The 14,610-nt window shown below is 47.4% G+C and overlaps 1 protein-coding gene across 1 annotated transcript in view; it reads left to right on the forward strand.

Annotated features, from left to right (window-relative positions):
* The window catches only part of LOC8023227 (protein maelstrom homolog), an 88,421-nt gene that overhangs the window by 59,787 nt on the left and 14,024 nt on the right, over positions 1 to 14,610 (forward strand). The window contains exons 10-12 of the mRNA XM_040208282.2: positions 428 to 559; positions 10,331 to 10,370; positions 13,845 to 14,006. Coding sequence (XP_040064216.1) covers positions 428 to 559; positions 10,331 to 10,370; positions 13,845 to 14,006 — 334 coding nt within the window. The remainder of the gene's footprint in view (positions 1 to 427; positions 560 to 10,330; positions 10,371 to 13,844; positions 14,007 to 14,610) is intronic.

Here is a 14,610-nt window from a genome sequence, read left to right on the forward strand (position 1 = left end):
ATTTGGTTTGTCATTTTTCTTTGTTTCATTGCCTCCAATTCGCCTGAGGGGTCAGGTAAACATTTTGGTAAGGTGTCGTCGACCTGTTTTCGCTCAAGTTCAAAGGTCGACTGAACGGTGAGACATATAAGGCTTTCGCATCAATAGACGCTTTACACACGCGCCAGATTGAGCCGCCATAGCCGCCCTTCTCTTGTCTTACCGAGATGTCGAGCCACTGAAGCGGGCGTTGACGGGTCTTCACAAGGGCCTATGCTGGGCACAAGAACACAGTAGCATCTAAAATGGCAATAACCTGTCCTGCTGTGGTAATGGTGAAGTGAAGCGAACGGAATAAGAGGGAACAAAAACTGAAGGTCAGTTATGGCGGCGCCCATGCACAGCTGCTGTAAAGCGTCTATAACCTGGCATGCTTTTTCCCTTCCAGAAACCGTCACGCCTGGTGAACAGGCAGTACCACCCGTCTCCCAGCGTCGACCAGCTGTCTGCCCCCGTCTCTGCCGCGAGTCCTCTCCCCAGGGAAACGAGGCGCGTTGAAGACTACTATGGAGAGCAGAAGGCAAGTATCGGTATTTTTTTACGGTTTTGAAGTAATTGACAGAGACTTCGGTAGGAGTCTTTCTCATTTTAAAACGAGAGCAAATATTGTGAGTACTGTAAAAACCCACATATAATACGAGTTTCTTTTTTTTTTTTCTTTCAAATTTTGTCTTGTAAAATTTGCGGTTCGTATTATACACGGGTCCCAACAATTTTCAGCTTTTTTGAGGCGCGATCTAACGCAGCTTGACTTAGTTTTGGTTTCAAAGCATATGGCAAACAAAACAGCTGTCGTCAATATAAAATCACAATGTCCGAGGCGCCACCATGCGTCCACGGTCAGGCTATGCAATGGCGTCGGCACGAAAACGATGCTTGGCTGCCTTCAAAAGAAAAGTATACACCAACTCATGTTTACAAACAAACCGGAGCGCCCGGAGCGCCCCTAGCGGACGCCACCGGCGCCGCGCATGCGCGATGGGGGTGTGGGCAAGAAGCTCGACGTCGCCCATAAACAAACCATTGGAATGGGATGTTGTCGGCGTCGGTGTGAGTCCCCGCGCTCTTTTTCACGTTCGAATTGTTGATTCTACGTCCTCCTAACGATGTCTGACTACTTGAGCGGCCTCAGCGCAATTAACGAGGCTCGTTACACCGCAAAACTTCGCATGACCAATCTGACATGCGGCGATTCATTCCGCGTGGACGCCGCAGAATGTACGCTAAAGCCTGATTCACATGATGAGATTTCGCTCGCAATTTTCAGTAGCGATGTCGCTCGGACTGAAAAAGTGTGAACCGTAGCTGAGATGGTCGACATCGATAATGAAAATCGCAAGAAAAATCGGACCAAGTGAATCAGGCTTAACAAGTCGGTGATGGCAACTGGTAACGATGATCAACATCACCTTGTATCTACTGTTTACGTCCAGCCTACTTCCCAACCTTCAAACTTAAGTCTTTTGAGGCCTGCACCTACTTTTTATCGCAGGTACCGGGCCCACGTTTGGTCTACGGGCCGGTGTTTTCTAAAAGAGCAGACGACAAGCAGAAACGTTTGAAAGAGCAGACGATAGTTCGAACGATCAGACGACCGTTTGAACTTGAAGATGCACTGAACGTAGTCCGCAGGTGGTCCGTACAACTTGACGGTTTTCCGGCGTTCATTTTGGAACAAAATGAATGAATCTGATGGCCAGAAGTATCCGTGAATTCAAGCCAAAATGCTTCCCGCCCAAGCAATCGTGGTCCGACGGCGTCTGGTTTTCCCTTTTCACGGCACATATCCTCGTTCTCGGACGAACCGAGCGCATGCAAACTGACCTTCAAACCTTTCTCGACCCTTTTGGTACAGCCTTAGTCGCAGCATTTTGACAAGAAGACAGGTTTTTGTCTGGTTCCTTTCAAAACAACGCAGGAATACACGTCTCAGATGGGCACATCCGCCCACAACCCCGGACCGGAAGCGCGTCCGACGCGCCACCTCCGCGCCGTGACGTAACAGAGATGAGTTTGTGTATAGGGTGGTCCAAGTCACCAGGCTCGATCTAAATTGGACCGTAAAAATCAACGCCTCCAATCTAAACTTTTCGTCAAAGGTGTAATTCACAGGTCGGTTTTTTCTTGTAAAATTACAAAGCGTAGTTCTCTTTCTGTAAAAAACAAGGACAAAAAACTTGCCAGGGTCTACGGCGGGCAACGACGCAGACAGGGGTTCAGTAGTGGGGGTGTGTTTGCGTTCGTATTGATAGTTGGCGTCGGGAGCAGTGTCCGAAGGTGCAGACGACAGGCAGACGAAATCCGTTGGCAGCAAAAGCGCCGCCGTTATGCAGACGCGTTTTTTACTTTAAGTTTTGCTTTTATTGTGTGCATTTATTTTTTAACCGAAGGTACATTTCAAAATAGATTATGTTCATTTTTATTAACCACGGTGGTTGCGAGCCGTCGGTCGCGATAAGGAGGTAGTGCCATCTATCAATACGAATGCCAAACACACCCTGCTACTGAACCCCTGTCGTCTGCGTTGCTGCCCGCCGGACCCTGGCAAGTTTTTAGGCCTTATTTTTAACAGAAAGAGAACTACGCATTGTAATTTTACAAGAAAAAACCGACCTGTGAAATACACCTTTGACGAAAAGTTTAGATTGCTACGTGCAGGCGTCAATTTTTACAGTCCATTTTAGATCGAGCCCGGTGACTTGGACCACCCTATACACCTTTGCAAAGAGAGCTCTCTGGCCGCCGCCATTTTGTGAACCGAGCGACCCCTATCAGCCAGAAATTTCTGCCACCTGCCTGAGCTGTGGGAACCCGGTCAGCGTGACTCCCCACCTGCATTGTGCATTCGGAGTTTGCCGGCTTTTCTTGGAAGTTTTTACTTTATTTGCCTGTTTAGTATGCTTACCCTTTGTGTGTTATCTTTCACTGTGAGAACCTGGGAATACTAGGGCTTGTTGCCTGAACGGCCTTCGCAGGAAACGAATGAAGAGAGCGAACAACAAGCAGCACGCGGCGCAGGCAGTTCAACGTTCTTGGAGGATTATTTTCGTTAAGATAATCTCCAAAAAGCCTTCCTGGCTATGTTCCGGGTTTCACGAAAGATAGCTGATAGGGTCGGTTACAGGGATTGGGGACAGAATAGACACGTCCGTTCATTTGCTTTCAAGCTGTGCAAAAAGGCAGCTCTCTTTAAAACGTGCCCCAAAACACGCCGGATTCCGTCCGATCGTCGTGAAGTGACTATCGTCGACACTGTATATTGGATATGCTGTGTTATTTGAGACCTTTGGATAATGTGGCACCGTGGGGTACGTACAATATATGTTGTTCGATTGATGACACTCATTGAATTTCATGCTGCGAGCTGGGAATATCCATGCAGTTGGATATCCTGTGTGGTCAAATAGTTTTGATGGTTAAGACCTTCGTAGATTGACACGGCTGAGTGTATGGTGCAGTAGAAAGATCAACATAATATGAAACAGACATCCAAGTTGCATTTGTTCTGTCATGCACCGACTCACCGAAACAGCTTTTGTTTCTTTGTTTTTGTTCCCAAAAATAGTAGAATGCTTTTTTTAAAAACCAGGAGGAATTTGAATCACCATTGAACACAAAAGAAAAATTAAAACTCGGCTATTTAGCCACCACTAGCGTCCGAAACTGCGCATATGCAGGCTGCCATAGCTTACTGACTAGAAAACCCACAGCTCAGCGCAGTCGGGCAACACTGGCGTACACTCGAAATGAGGGACGCGCGCTGTAAATGGCTTCGTTCGAGACTGCCGCTGGAAAGGTCTATAGTTTTGGTTGCGGAAGACATTGGCAACCATGCTGCCGGACGACGATTCGCCGTAAATGAAAGCAGCATCCGCGGATGGAGACGAATAAAACAAGCTCTGTTCGCATGCAACGGAACAAGGAGAAGCTTAGAGGCCCAAAGACTGGCGTGTTCGCCGACGTCGAGGCAAGTCTTGGCGACTTTGTACAAGAGCAACGTGAACAGCACCTCGCCGTAAACATCGAGCTGCTGCAAGAGAAGACGAGAGAACTTTGGCGGGCTTTCACTGCGTCTGCTCACGCCCGTCGCTCGCTCTTTCAAGGAGTGTGGGATTTCAAATGTGCTCGACGGCACTGACGACGACTGCCTTTGGGAGGAGGCGTCGGACAAGGGAGGAGTCCGATGGAAGTGGTGACAGTGATTAAGGTTTGATTACGACGCAAATATACGTTTTTCTTAAGACTACCTGGGTTGCATTTTACGCGTAAAATTTTCGCAGTCCTTAAATCGTTTTGGATTATACGCGGATAAAACTTTTTTTTTTTTTTTTGCGTTCCTCAAATTATGCTTTGTATTATACGCGGGTTTTTACGGTACTGTGTCTTCCAGACTATAAGTCGCACCCTTGTATAAGTTGCACTTTCTTATATTGAGCCATTATTGCAGAAAAGTTGGCATATAAGTCACACTTTTGTATCAGTCGCACTGCTTTGCATGGTTCATGCGATGAATTTTTTCTTTTTACGCACATCGGTATTGTGAAATCAGAGTTTCCCGCAATCGGCTAGTTCGCATGTACCGTTTGTTGCGCAACAACTTTGATGTTTCAGCTCGTGAGAAATGCCCATAGCACGGCACTGCCTGGCGAGGGCAATCGAGTGTTTCGCGGCAAAAGGACGTAAAACATGCAAAATGAGAAGGTAGTCTGCTTTATTCGATAGTACACATGCTGAGCGAACAAAAGTTTAACGTGCCAGACACTTGTGAAGCAAGCTTTGGACCACTAGGCCCAGCCTAGGCCAAGTCTCGGAAACAACACGAGCATCGACGCACAGACAGATAGATAAATCTTGAACAATTTCTTGGGTACTGCCGAAAAGATTGGCTAGCCACAATCCTTTCTTTTACCTGTAGAAACACAACTGGTGCAGGGCAGATGAAAACTGCTTGTCAAAAGAAAACTCAGAAAGACATGAGAAAATTTTCTACAATGCGGGTATACCAGCCCACTTACCTTTCAGTGTTACTTGAATAAAGCAACGTTTCCACCAATATCTTGCCGGACGTCACGTGACAGTAACCACCGACCATCAGCCTTTGCTTGGGATTATGGGTCCGAAAGCTCCAGTGCCAGCGGTTCTGTCACCGCGCATGACACGATGGTGTGTCAAATTAGCTGCATACGACTACGAACTCGTCTACAGAGCAGGAAAGCACAACCAAAACGCAGACGCGTTGAGCAGACTACCATTAACAGAAAGTGAAGATGAACTGCGACCAACAGGGGACGTTCTTATGCTGGAAGCACTGACTAAGCCTCCCATGACAGCTAAAGACCTTGCAGACCAGACTGCTGTGGACCCCACGCTTTCTGAAGTTCTACAAGCAGTCAAGAGTGGAGAGGTCAAGAAGCTAGCTGGCGAGCGTTTCACAGCCTACAAGATGAAGTCCACTGAACTATCAATACACCGAGGTTGCCTAATCTGGGGATCGCGCATCGTAATTCCCACCTCTATGAGACCAGAGGCATTAGCCTTGGTACATGCAGGACACAGGGGAGTGGTCGCCATGAAGGCTTGCGCCCGAAGTTACCTCTGGTGGCCGGGGATCGACAAGGAGATTGAGTCTTGTGTGGCCAAGTGCGACACGTGTCAGCGACACCAGAAGGTGATACCCAAAGGAAGCAGCCCAACATGGGAAAGTCTGTCGACTCCGTGGGACACCCTTCATGTAGACTTTGCGGGACCGGTGGACGGAAAAGTGTTCCTGGTCATTGTGGATGCGTTCACTAAATGGCTTGAAGTACGTGCTATTTCGAGTATGACCTCAGCATCCGTTATCTGCGAGTTACTTTTTGCGACGTTTGGTGTACCACGAAAAGTCGTATTGGATAATGGGTCGGCTTTTGTTTCCAATGAGATAAAGACATTTTACCGCTTAAATGGAGTTTTGCCGGTCACAAGTGCGCCGTACCACCCCGCAACAAACGGTCAAGCGGAACGGATGGTGCAGCAGCTGAAGCAGGCACTTGCTAAAAGAGAAAGGGAGGAATTGAAGTGTTTTCTACCACGGTTCCTCTACAAGCAACATACCACAGTGCACACGGCGACAGGCAAGACACCAGCGTGGATGATGTTTGGACGAGAGTTGCCATCGCCACTTGAGAGACTGATACGCGTACCCAAGGACGAGGTATAAGCGACAACCGAAAATCCACGCCAGTTTATGGTTGGACAATCCGTATGGGTTCTGAAGTTCCCAAGTGGACGAACTTGGATGTCGGGGGTCATCACAGAGCGCCTGGGTTCGCGGTCATGGATAATCCAGACAGAAGACGGACTAGTTCGACGGCACATGGACCACATACGACCAAGGCTATTAGCTGCGCGTCGGTCGAGTGATACACCCTCAGCAGCCTGGGGCTTGGACGTTCAGGCCGAAGAGGTACCAGCTGACGCGATAAGTGCAGAAGGCCACGAACTGTCCGAACCTGTGGCCATGCCCATCCGGGCAGGAACGCGGGAGCGAAGACCGCCCACAAGATACGGGATCACAGCCAAGTGAGGGGAAGATGTGATGTATCTGCTTATGCTATAGCAGATGGCGGGACATGTTGGGAAGCGCGCGGTCCCCGCGTGCTGAGAGCGCGCGGTTTGAAAGAGCACGGGTCTCGGTCAGTCGGGAGCCATGATTAAAACGAACGAGTCGAGTGACTAACGGCTGCTACTGGGTCTTACTCACGATACATCACAGTTATGAAAAGCGTAGAAGAGTGTGGCGACAGCAGAGCCTCTTGGAAGGTTCTCGGGGTTTATTGCGGCCCCAGGGTTTTAGATTACGGGGCCGGTATGAGCTGCTTCCTCGCTGTTTCAAGGACAACTACAAAGGCGTTTTTGAGCCTTGGAAAGAGTCGGTGGAATGCAAAGGGGAAGAGTGCATCACTTTTAGTCCAGAGGCATGACTGGTAGGTTTTCCTGTCTGTATATTGTGCCACTGGAAGACAGACTTCAACACCGCCCGAAGGCAAAGGAAATTGGACATTGCGAATGTTTGGCCAGCGAAAGGTTGGTGTGTCTGAGTAGTGGTAACACTGGTTTGACTCCAGTATAGGGTAGGAGTTTGATTGGCACCGCACACTGATATCTCATTGATAATAGGCAGTTCGTACCACATCAACGCGATAGCGTTAAGGAACTAGTCTTGCAGAAAAGCTGGCGCCGGTTGCGGAACGATAAAATCGCGGACGCGAAAACCTTAATTGGTCGATAGGGTCACGACGTCGCAGCCACACGACATCGCGCAGGAATTTCAAACGACCAACAACGCTCACGTGACGTCGCGCGTGGAATGAAAGTGATTAAAAAACGTGACATGTAATGCATATTAAAGGTCGCCACATGTCTCAAATGATTTCACTTTATAAAGCAATTCATTTGCCTTAATGAAAAATTCGAAGAATTTTGGGCGAGATTCAAACCCACGACTCTTCGGTTGCGAGCCAGACGCGCTACTGACTCGGCCATGTCCGCCACACTTCCTGCTCACTGGCAGGAAGAGCGTGAGAGGCGAATGGGAAGGTGATGCGAACGGGGCCCAAAAATGCTATCGCATTCCGCTCTTAAAGGCGAAGCTCAAGCATCCTCCAAGTTTTTGTTTCCACTATTCAGCAACGCTCGCCGCGCCCTGCTACGCCAGTGGTTCTCAAGCATGGATGTGTTTGGACCCCTTGGGTGCCCGCCAAAGTGATGGGGGACTCCATGCCAGCTGGGGGGAAGGGGGTGGGAAAGGGGGGAGGGTATAAAATAAGGCAACTTGTGAAAAGGGCTTCCTCTTCTGTTATAGACAGATTTTGGTGAGGGGATTACACATAAAAGACTGAAAAAAATGAAAGACGTTTGCAATTCTCTGGAATGCCGAATTACGAAGTGCAGCTCTTGAGGAGGAGGGGAGGGTATGCCCCTCCTTTCCCTCCATACCCTCCCCTCACCCTCTCCCCCTCCCATTTTTGGGAAATTTGCTAAATTAAGCAATAATTTTCCCGCTAAATTTAGCGAAAACTTTCCTGCTAAGTTTAGCGGGGAAACTGAATTTGCGTTGAGGTCACATAACGTCAGTTTCCCAGCTAAATTTAAAGAAAAAATTTCTGGTAAATTTTTCCGCTAAATTTAGCAAAAAATTCTACCAAATGTAGCGGGAAAATTTTACCGTCGTGACGTTACACGTGATGGCACGAAGGCAAAACTTTCCATCTATATTTTGCATAAAAAGTTTTCACTGAATTTGCCGGAAAATGTTTCCGCTAAATTTGGCGGAAAATTTTTTCACTTCATTTAGTGACAAAAATTCCCCGCTAAATTTAGTGAAACATTTTCCCACCAAATTTAGCGGAAAAATTTTACCCTCGTGACATCACGTGTCGTCATGTGAGTACCCTCGTGACCCAATTTTACCTTCGCGACGTCACGTTACGTCATTATGGGAAACGTCCCACTATGCAACACGTGGTTACACCGACGCTGACGTTACTCAACCCGGATGCGGGCGCCTAACAGCTGCGCTCTAAAATAACTGTTCCCCTGTCCGCTCCCGCATGAGCATAACAAACTTAAAGCAGATTAAAAAAAAAAAAAAAAAATTAACGGGACAGTTGTTTAATGTGAATTTCTTAAGTAACGATAATAATTAATAAAGATAAACTGGCCACAACCAAGGGACAGGACCCGGATCAGCGGCTTTTATTTATTCTCAACTGTATCTTCCCTTAAAAACCCGTCCTGCCCCCGCCCTCCCTCTGTCTTAATGCTTCTTTGGTCTTGGTGTTGCTCTCTTCTTTGGTGGGAACAGTGCTTAAAGACGTAGGACCAGGACAAAAAAACGCACATACAGGGGGCTGACTTACAACGGAAATTCTACTGCTCTGCAAAAGAAGAAATAAGCACAAAAGGATGAAGGGAAGAGAACAAAGAAAGCAAACTGATAACATCTGGCATCAGCCACGCCTAAACAGTCTCGCGTATCTGCCACACTTTTTAATGAAATTTACCCCGTGACCTGACCAGGTAGATTTGAGGTGAAGGCTTCGCGGACCCCGGCGGGTCTGCGGAACTCCGTTTGAGAACCACTGCACTACGTCATTTTTGCAGACGAAGCTGGCAGCGTGCGTGCCCGGTGGCAGCTTCTTCACTGCAGCGAAGACTTCCTAATGTCGGCCTTACGTGAAGCCTACTCACTTTTGTTCACTAGTACTAACGGGAACAAACAGAAAATAATATTCTCATAAGAATTCACCAGCTTTGTGAGATAAGCATGCTATTTATTGTGGCATTTTTTTAACAGTTGTAGCGGGGTTATATGAACTGTGCAGTATGACTGCGAAAGCATATCGTGAAGTAGTGATTAGGCGACCGCATGCCGCTACCGTCATTAGGAAACCACTCTGAACTGCTGCAAGAATTATTTTCATGCTGCTTCAGAGCTGTTTCAAAATGGGAAATTTTTTTTTTTTTTTCAATACAAATGGGCTCCAAAAGTTGTTTTCGATCCTGTGACTGACAAGACCACCGCTGGGTATTGCTACATTCTGCATCTGGCCGACGTAACACGTCTAACATCCGGGGTAGACTGATAATTTTTGTCGGGATGCCTCACGGAGCTTCCGTGTCAGGATTGCATTGGAGCAAACAACAAGTTGCGAATTGCGGGATGCCTGTGCTTTTCAAGAAAGGCAAAATAATTTCTGCGAGGTTGGTTGCAACAGTACACGTAACAAAAACTCTCCTAACAAAGACTCGCTTAATAGTACAGAGATTTGTGACTTTTTAGCAAGACCTGGGGACACTAAGCGTCATGCGACTTGATTGCAACCTGTGCATTGTTGGGGGTTGCGGCTTTTCACCTTGCAGTTTGCATTGTGCAGTCTGCTTTGCGCTTTATACTGTGGCTGAGTAATATAATGACATTCTCTCGACCATTATGGTGAACATCATTGTGGGAACCAGCCTGCTTCTGTTCTTGTGGTTTTTATAATGTACAGGTGCTCCCTGGGACAAACTAGCTCCCTGCTCTTTAAGCTTTCATGCAACAAATCCATTAGTGCGACAAACACGGTTTGCGTCACGGTGGAGTCGCGCTATGTACCTGCTTACAGTGATTGTCCTGCCCTGGACATTATGGTTGTTCCTTGCGCTGTCAAGTGCTCCCGTTTACTGCCCTCGCGCCTCACCAGTGTCGACTTTTGTGGTGTTATTGGATGTTGGTGGGTGGTGAAACTCTTTTAACCTCTCTTTTCAGGGGCCCGCTGTTGTACGTAATATTGGAAGCTACAAGACAAGTGAGTGCAGTTGTTTCTGTTCAGTCTATGCTAAGCGTCGTTGGCTTCTCTTACCTTCCCGTTTTTACTGTGGCTCTATTTATTTCTCACTATTTAGTATTTAGAGGTCTTCAGATGCTTCTATTCTTTTCAAAAGTCTCGCAAGCAGTCGAAAAAGCAGTGCTGCACCATATACAATTTCAATCAGCTTGTTTTGTTTTGCATGCAGACATCGCTTTTTACATCTTTCATTTCTAGATGCGAGAGCACATTGATTGGCCTGTTTGATACGAAAGGGATTGTTTGTGGGTAGGGCACTCCTAGGGCTGCAGTGATGAACCAGCATTATTGCACTGAGGTCCTTGTGTGTCCAAAGCCCACATTTCTAATGAGGCGGCGCACTCAAGACTGGCGTGCGAGCCCACACACCACTTGTGGGTTGTTTGACTTAAAATATCCTGGCAGTGAACCTCCACCCCTGATATTTCACCAACTTAGTGCCCTGTAACCTCTTGTTCTCCACAATAAAGATGCACTTGCAGTGGGCAAGGTCAAGGGAAAAATGCGTGAGGTGCTAAGCAGTATGGCTAAACCAGAGATTTTAAGGTACTTCTAAAGGAGGGGAAAGGTTCGGGGTTGCCGTATAAACTTCCGACGGTATTATTGTAATGTACCGAGAGATGCCCCGCCCTCAAAAGGTGACCCACGCTTGTTTTTGGCACAATTTTCTTTTTTATTTTTAAATGCAGAAAGATGGTCCATTTCTAGTCGATGTAGTGTCCTAGCCAATGGTGACATCGGTGAAAATGGGGTTAGTTAGCCACGGCGCGAGATAGGCGAACATTGCAGACTGGGAAGTGCAGTCATGTTTCCTTCATTGCTCTTGCTGAGATAAGTTTGGCAAATCACATGATCTAAAAAGAGCATTTTTTTTTTTCCAAGGTTTTTTTATTGCACAGTGAAGTTGGCCCAGTCCTTAGTTTTACTACATTTTCCGTCAATTTTACGTGGGCTATCTGGTGGTTGGAAAGAGACAAAGAACTCCAAAAGTGGTGGTAATCTAGCAACACTGTTCATCTAAATCCCGGGAATTTTGGGATATACCCCTTGTCATACCCTATAAATTTTATAGAGATTGAATGGGCATCTCTTAACTTAATTTCGTGGGCCATATTTCTCGTAATAATCTCGTTGCATCGTCTTTTTATGGTGGTACCTTCATGATTATGAGCTAGCTGATTATGATGAGCTAGCGCCCGGAGCGCCCCTAGCAAACGCCACCGGCGCCGCGCATGCGCGATGGGGGTGTGGGCAAAAAGCTCGCCGTCGCCCATAAACAAACCATTGAAATTCGATGTTGTCGGCGTCGGTGTGAGTCCCCCTGCCCTTTTTCGCGTTCGAATTGTTGGTTCTACGTCTTCCTGGCGATGTCTGACTATCTCGAGCGGCGTCAGCGAAATTACCGAGGCTCGTTACACCGCAAACCTTCGCGTGAATAATGTGACATGTGGCGATTCATTCCGCATGGATGCCGCAGATTGTACGCTAAAGCATGATTCGCATGATGAGATTTCGCTCAAAATTTTCAGTTTCGACGCCGCTCGGGCTCAAAAGCGTGAACCGTAGCTGAGATGGTCGACGACGATACTGAAAATCGCAAGCAGAATCGGACCAACTGAATTAGGCATAACAAGTCGGTGTTGGTCACTGGTAACAATGACCAGCATCTCTTTGTATCTACTGTTTACATCGAGCCTGCTCACCAACCTTCAAATTTAAGTCTTTTGAGGCCAGCACTCACTTCTTATTGCAAGTACCGGGCCAACATTTGGTCTACGGATTGGCGCGTCTAAGAGAGCAGACGACAAGCAGAAACGTTTGAAAGAGCAGACGACAGTTCGAACGATCAGGTGGCCGTTTGAACTTGAAGACACACTGAACGTAGTCCACAGGTGGTCCGCACAACTTGACAGTTTTCTGGCGTTCATGTTGAAACAAAACAAATAAATCTGATGACCACAAGTATCCGTGAATTCGACCCAAAATGCTTCTCGCCCAAGCAATCGTTGTCCGACGGCGTCTGCTTTTCTCTTTTCACGGCACATATCCAGATTCTCGGACGTACCGAGCACGTGAAAACTGACCTTCAAACCTTTCTCGACACTTTTGGTACGGCCCCAGTCGCGGCGTTTTGACAAGAAGACAGGTTTTTGTCTGGTTCCTTTCAAAACAACACAGGAATACACGTTTGGCATGGGGACTTCTGCCCACAGCCCTAGACCGGAAGTGCGACCGACGCGCCACCACCGCGCCGTGACGTCACAGAGATGAGTTTGTGTATAGTAACCAACTCGCTGCTTCTCTGACATGAGTTTGGCAGGGTAAAGACAAGGCCCACCTTATCTTTTTTAGTGCCATAGAACGAGCCCCTTGTCTTTTTAGGTCTCTCTTCCGTAAATCATAGTGACCGGATCTCACGCTTTCTGGCAAAGTAGATAAACAGGTGTGACGCTTTGCCGAGAATATAGTACAGTAAACTTTCGTTAGTTCGACCTCGGTTAATTCGACTTTTCGTTTAAATCGATTGTGTTCAAAAGTCCTGGCGAGCGCCCATACATTTCTATTGGAGGAAAAGTTTGATAGATCGAACTCAAGAAGACTCTGCATCGGATAATTTGTCCCGAGCGAATGCTCACGGGCTCACATTCCACGGCACCCCGGCAGAAAAACCACCAACGTACGGTGAAACACAGGCCCTTTGCTGCAAAGCCGAACGTGCGCAAATATGCGCCTGCTCTTTTACGCCATTGAGATGGACCGTAGCGAATGACACAAGCCAGCGCAACCAATCTGGCGTGGAGTAGCGCAGAGAACATAGCACGTGGTCGGGCAGGGAGACAGCGTGCGCGCTCTCAAAGCGCTTTTTTTTTGGTAGCATCGTGTGCGGTTCACTTTGCGCGCCAGAAAACTCAAGTTTTCTTTTTACTTTTTTTTTTTTGACGGTCTGGCTGCTTGGCGCCAAAGTCTGCTCGTAAAGCTTTCTCAGTGCGCGCTCTCAAAGCGCTTTTCTGTAGCATCGTGTGCGGTCCATCTTGCACCCGGAAAGCGCGGGTTCTCTTTTCCTTTTTTTTTGTTATTTTTCTCTGTCGCCGATGGTCTGGCTGCTCGGCCTCAAAGTCGGCTTGTAAAGCTTTCTTTTTTCGTCTTTTCCTTTTTTTTCTCTTTGTTGTGTGCGATTTTCTGGTGACGTGACTTTTATTTTTGTTGCTCTTTGGAGCATGCTTTTGGAGATGCGTTTCGACAGCAGACCATCCGTGAGTACTTTGGACAATAAAAGGAAGTTTAATTTTGACCGTTTTTCTGACCTCTTTTTAATTCGATCATTCGGATAATTCAACCAAAAGTTTAAGGTCCCGTCGAGGTCGAATTAACGAAAGTTTACTGTATCATACTCCAGAAGTATCGAATTATGATTGGCTGTTCCGTCAAATGCAGCTTTGGTGGGTGGACAAGTGTGCTCCATGGGAGAGGAGGACTTTCCCGCCCTGGGGGATTCCATGCGGACTCCTGCCTGTGGCAAGCCCAACAGGGTCGGCGACGCCGGGTGCAGGCCGAAAGGCGGCCCGACAAACGCTCCAGCGGCTCTGGTAGACTCCGGTGAGTTGGGCCGGTCTCTGTTTGTTGGCCTCAGTCGGCGCTGCAGCCGAATCCTGCTGTGGCGAATGCCGCTTCAACGAAATTTCCAGTAAAGTATTTTCGATTCCCTGTTCAATATTCGTATAAGATAGCGTATAAAAAACCTCCAGAACCAACTTTTTAAATGCCGCTTTGCTCCAACAAAGTGTTTGTAAGGAGAAACTAAACTCGGTCATCTTGCTTCTGAATTGAGGGAATGTAAAATCACCTTTCCAATGGGTGTCACGGCTCCCGATGTTGCCGGACAGCCAAAAAAAGCACAGATTTTGCAAAGACTTCTGCTTAACCCTTTAATGCCTGAATTATCAAGGGCGCCCCAGAAAAAATTCTTGCGAAACATTTTGGCTTCGTTTAGTCCGTGTAATCGAATTCAATACATGTTTCGCGCAGAAAAACACTCTTGGGCGAAATTTTCGGTATGTCGCGAATTCGCGACAATGGGCACTTAAGCTGGAAATATTATATGCCGTAGTCGCAAGTAAATAGTTTATTTCTTGAGTAATTTCGAGTGCCAGAACTCCTCAAAAGCATAGGAAAATGTTTGGTTTTCAAGAGACACTGCAAC

This window comes from Ixodes scapularis, unplaced genomic scaffold, assembly GCF_016920785.2.
Source record: "Ixodes scapularis isolate PalLabHiFi unplaced genomic scaffold, ASM1692078v2 PGA_scaffold0__279_contigs__length_252992795, whole genome shotgun sequence".
NCBI classification, from domain to species: domain Eukaryota; kingdom Metazoa; phylum Arthropoda; class Arachnida; order Ixodida; family Ixodidae; genus Ixodes; species Ixodes scapularis.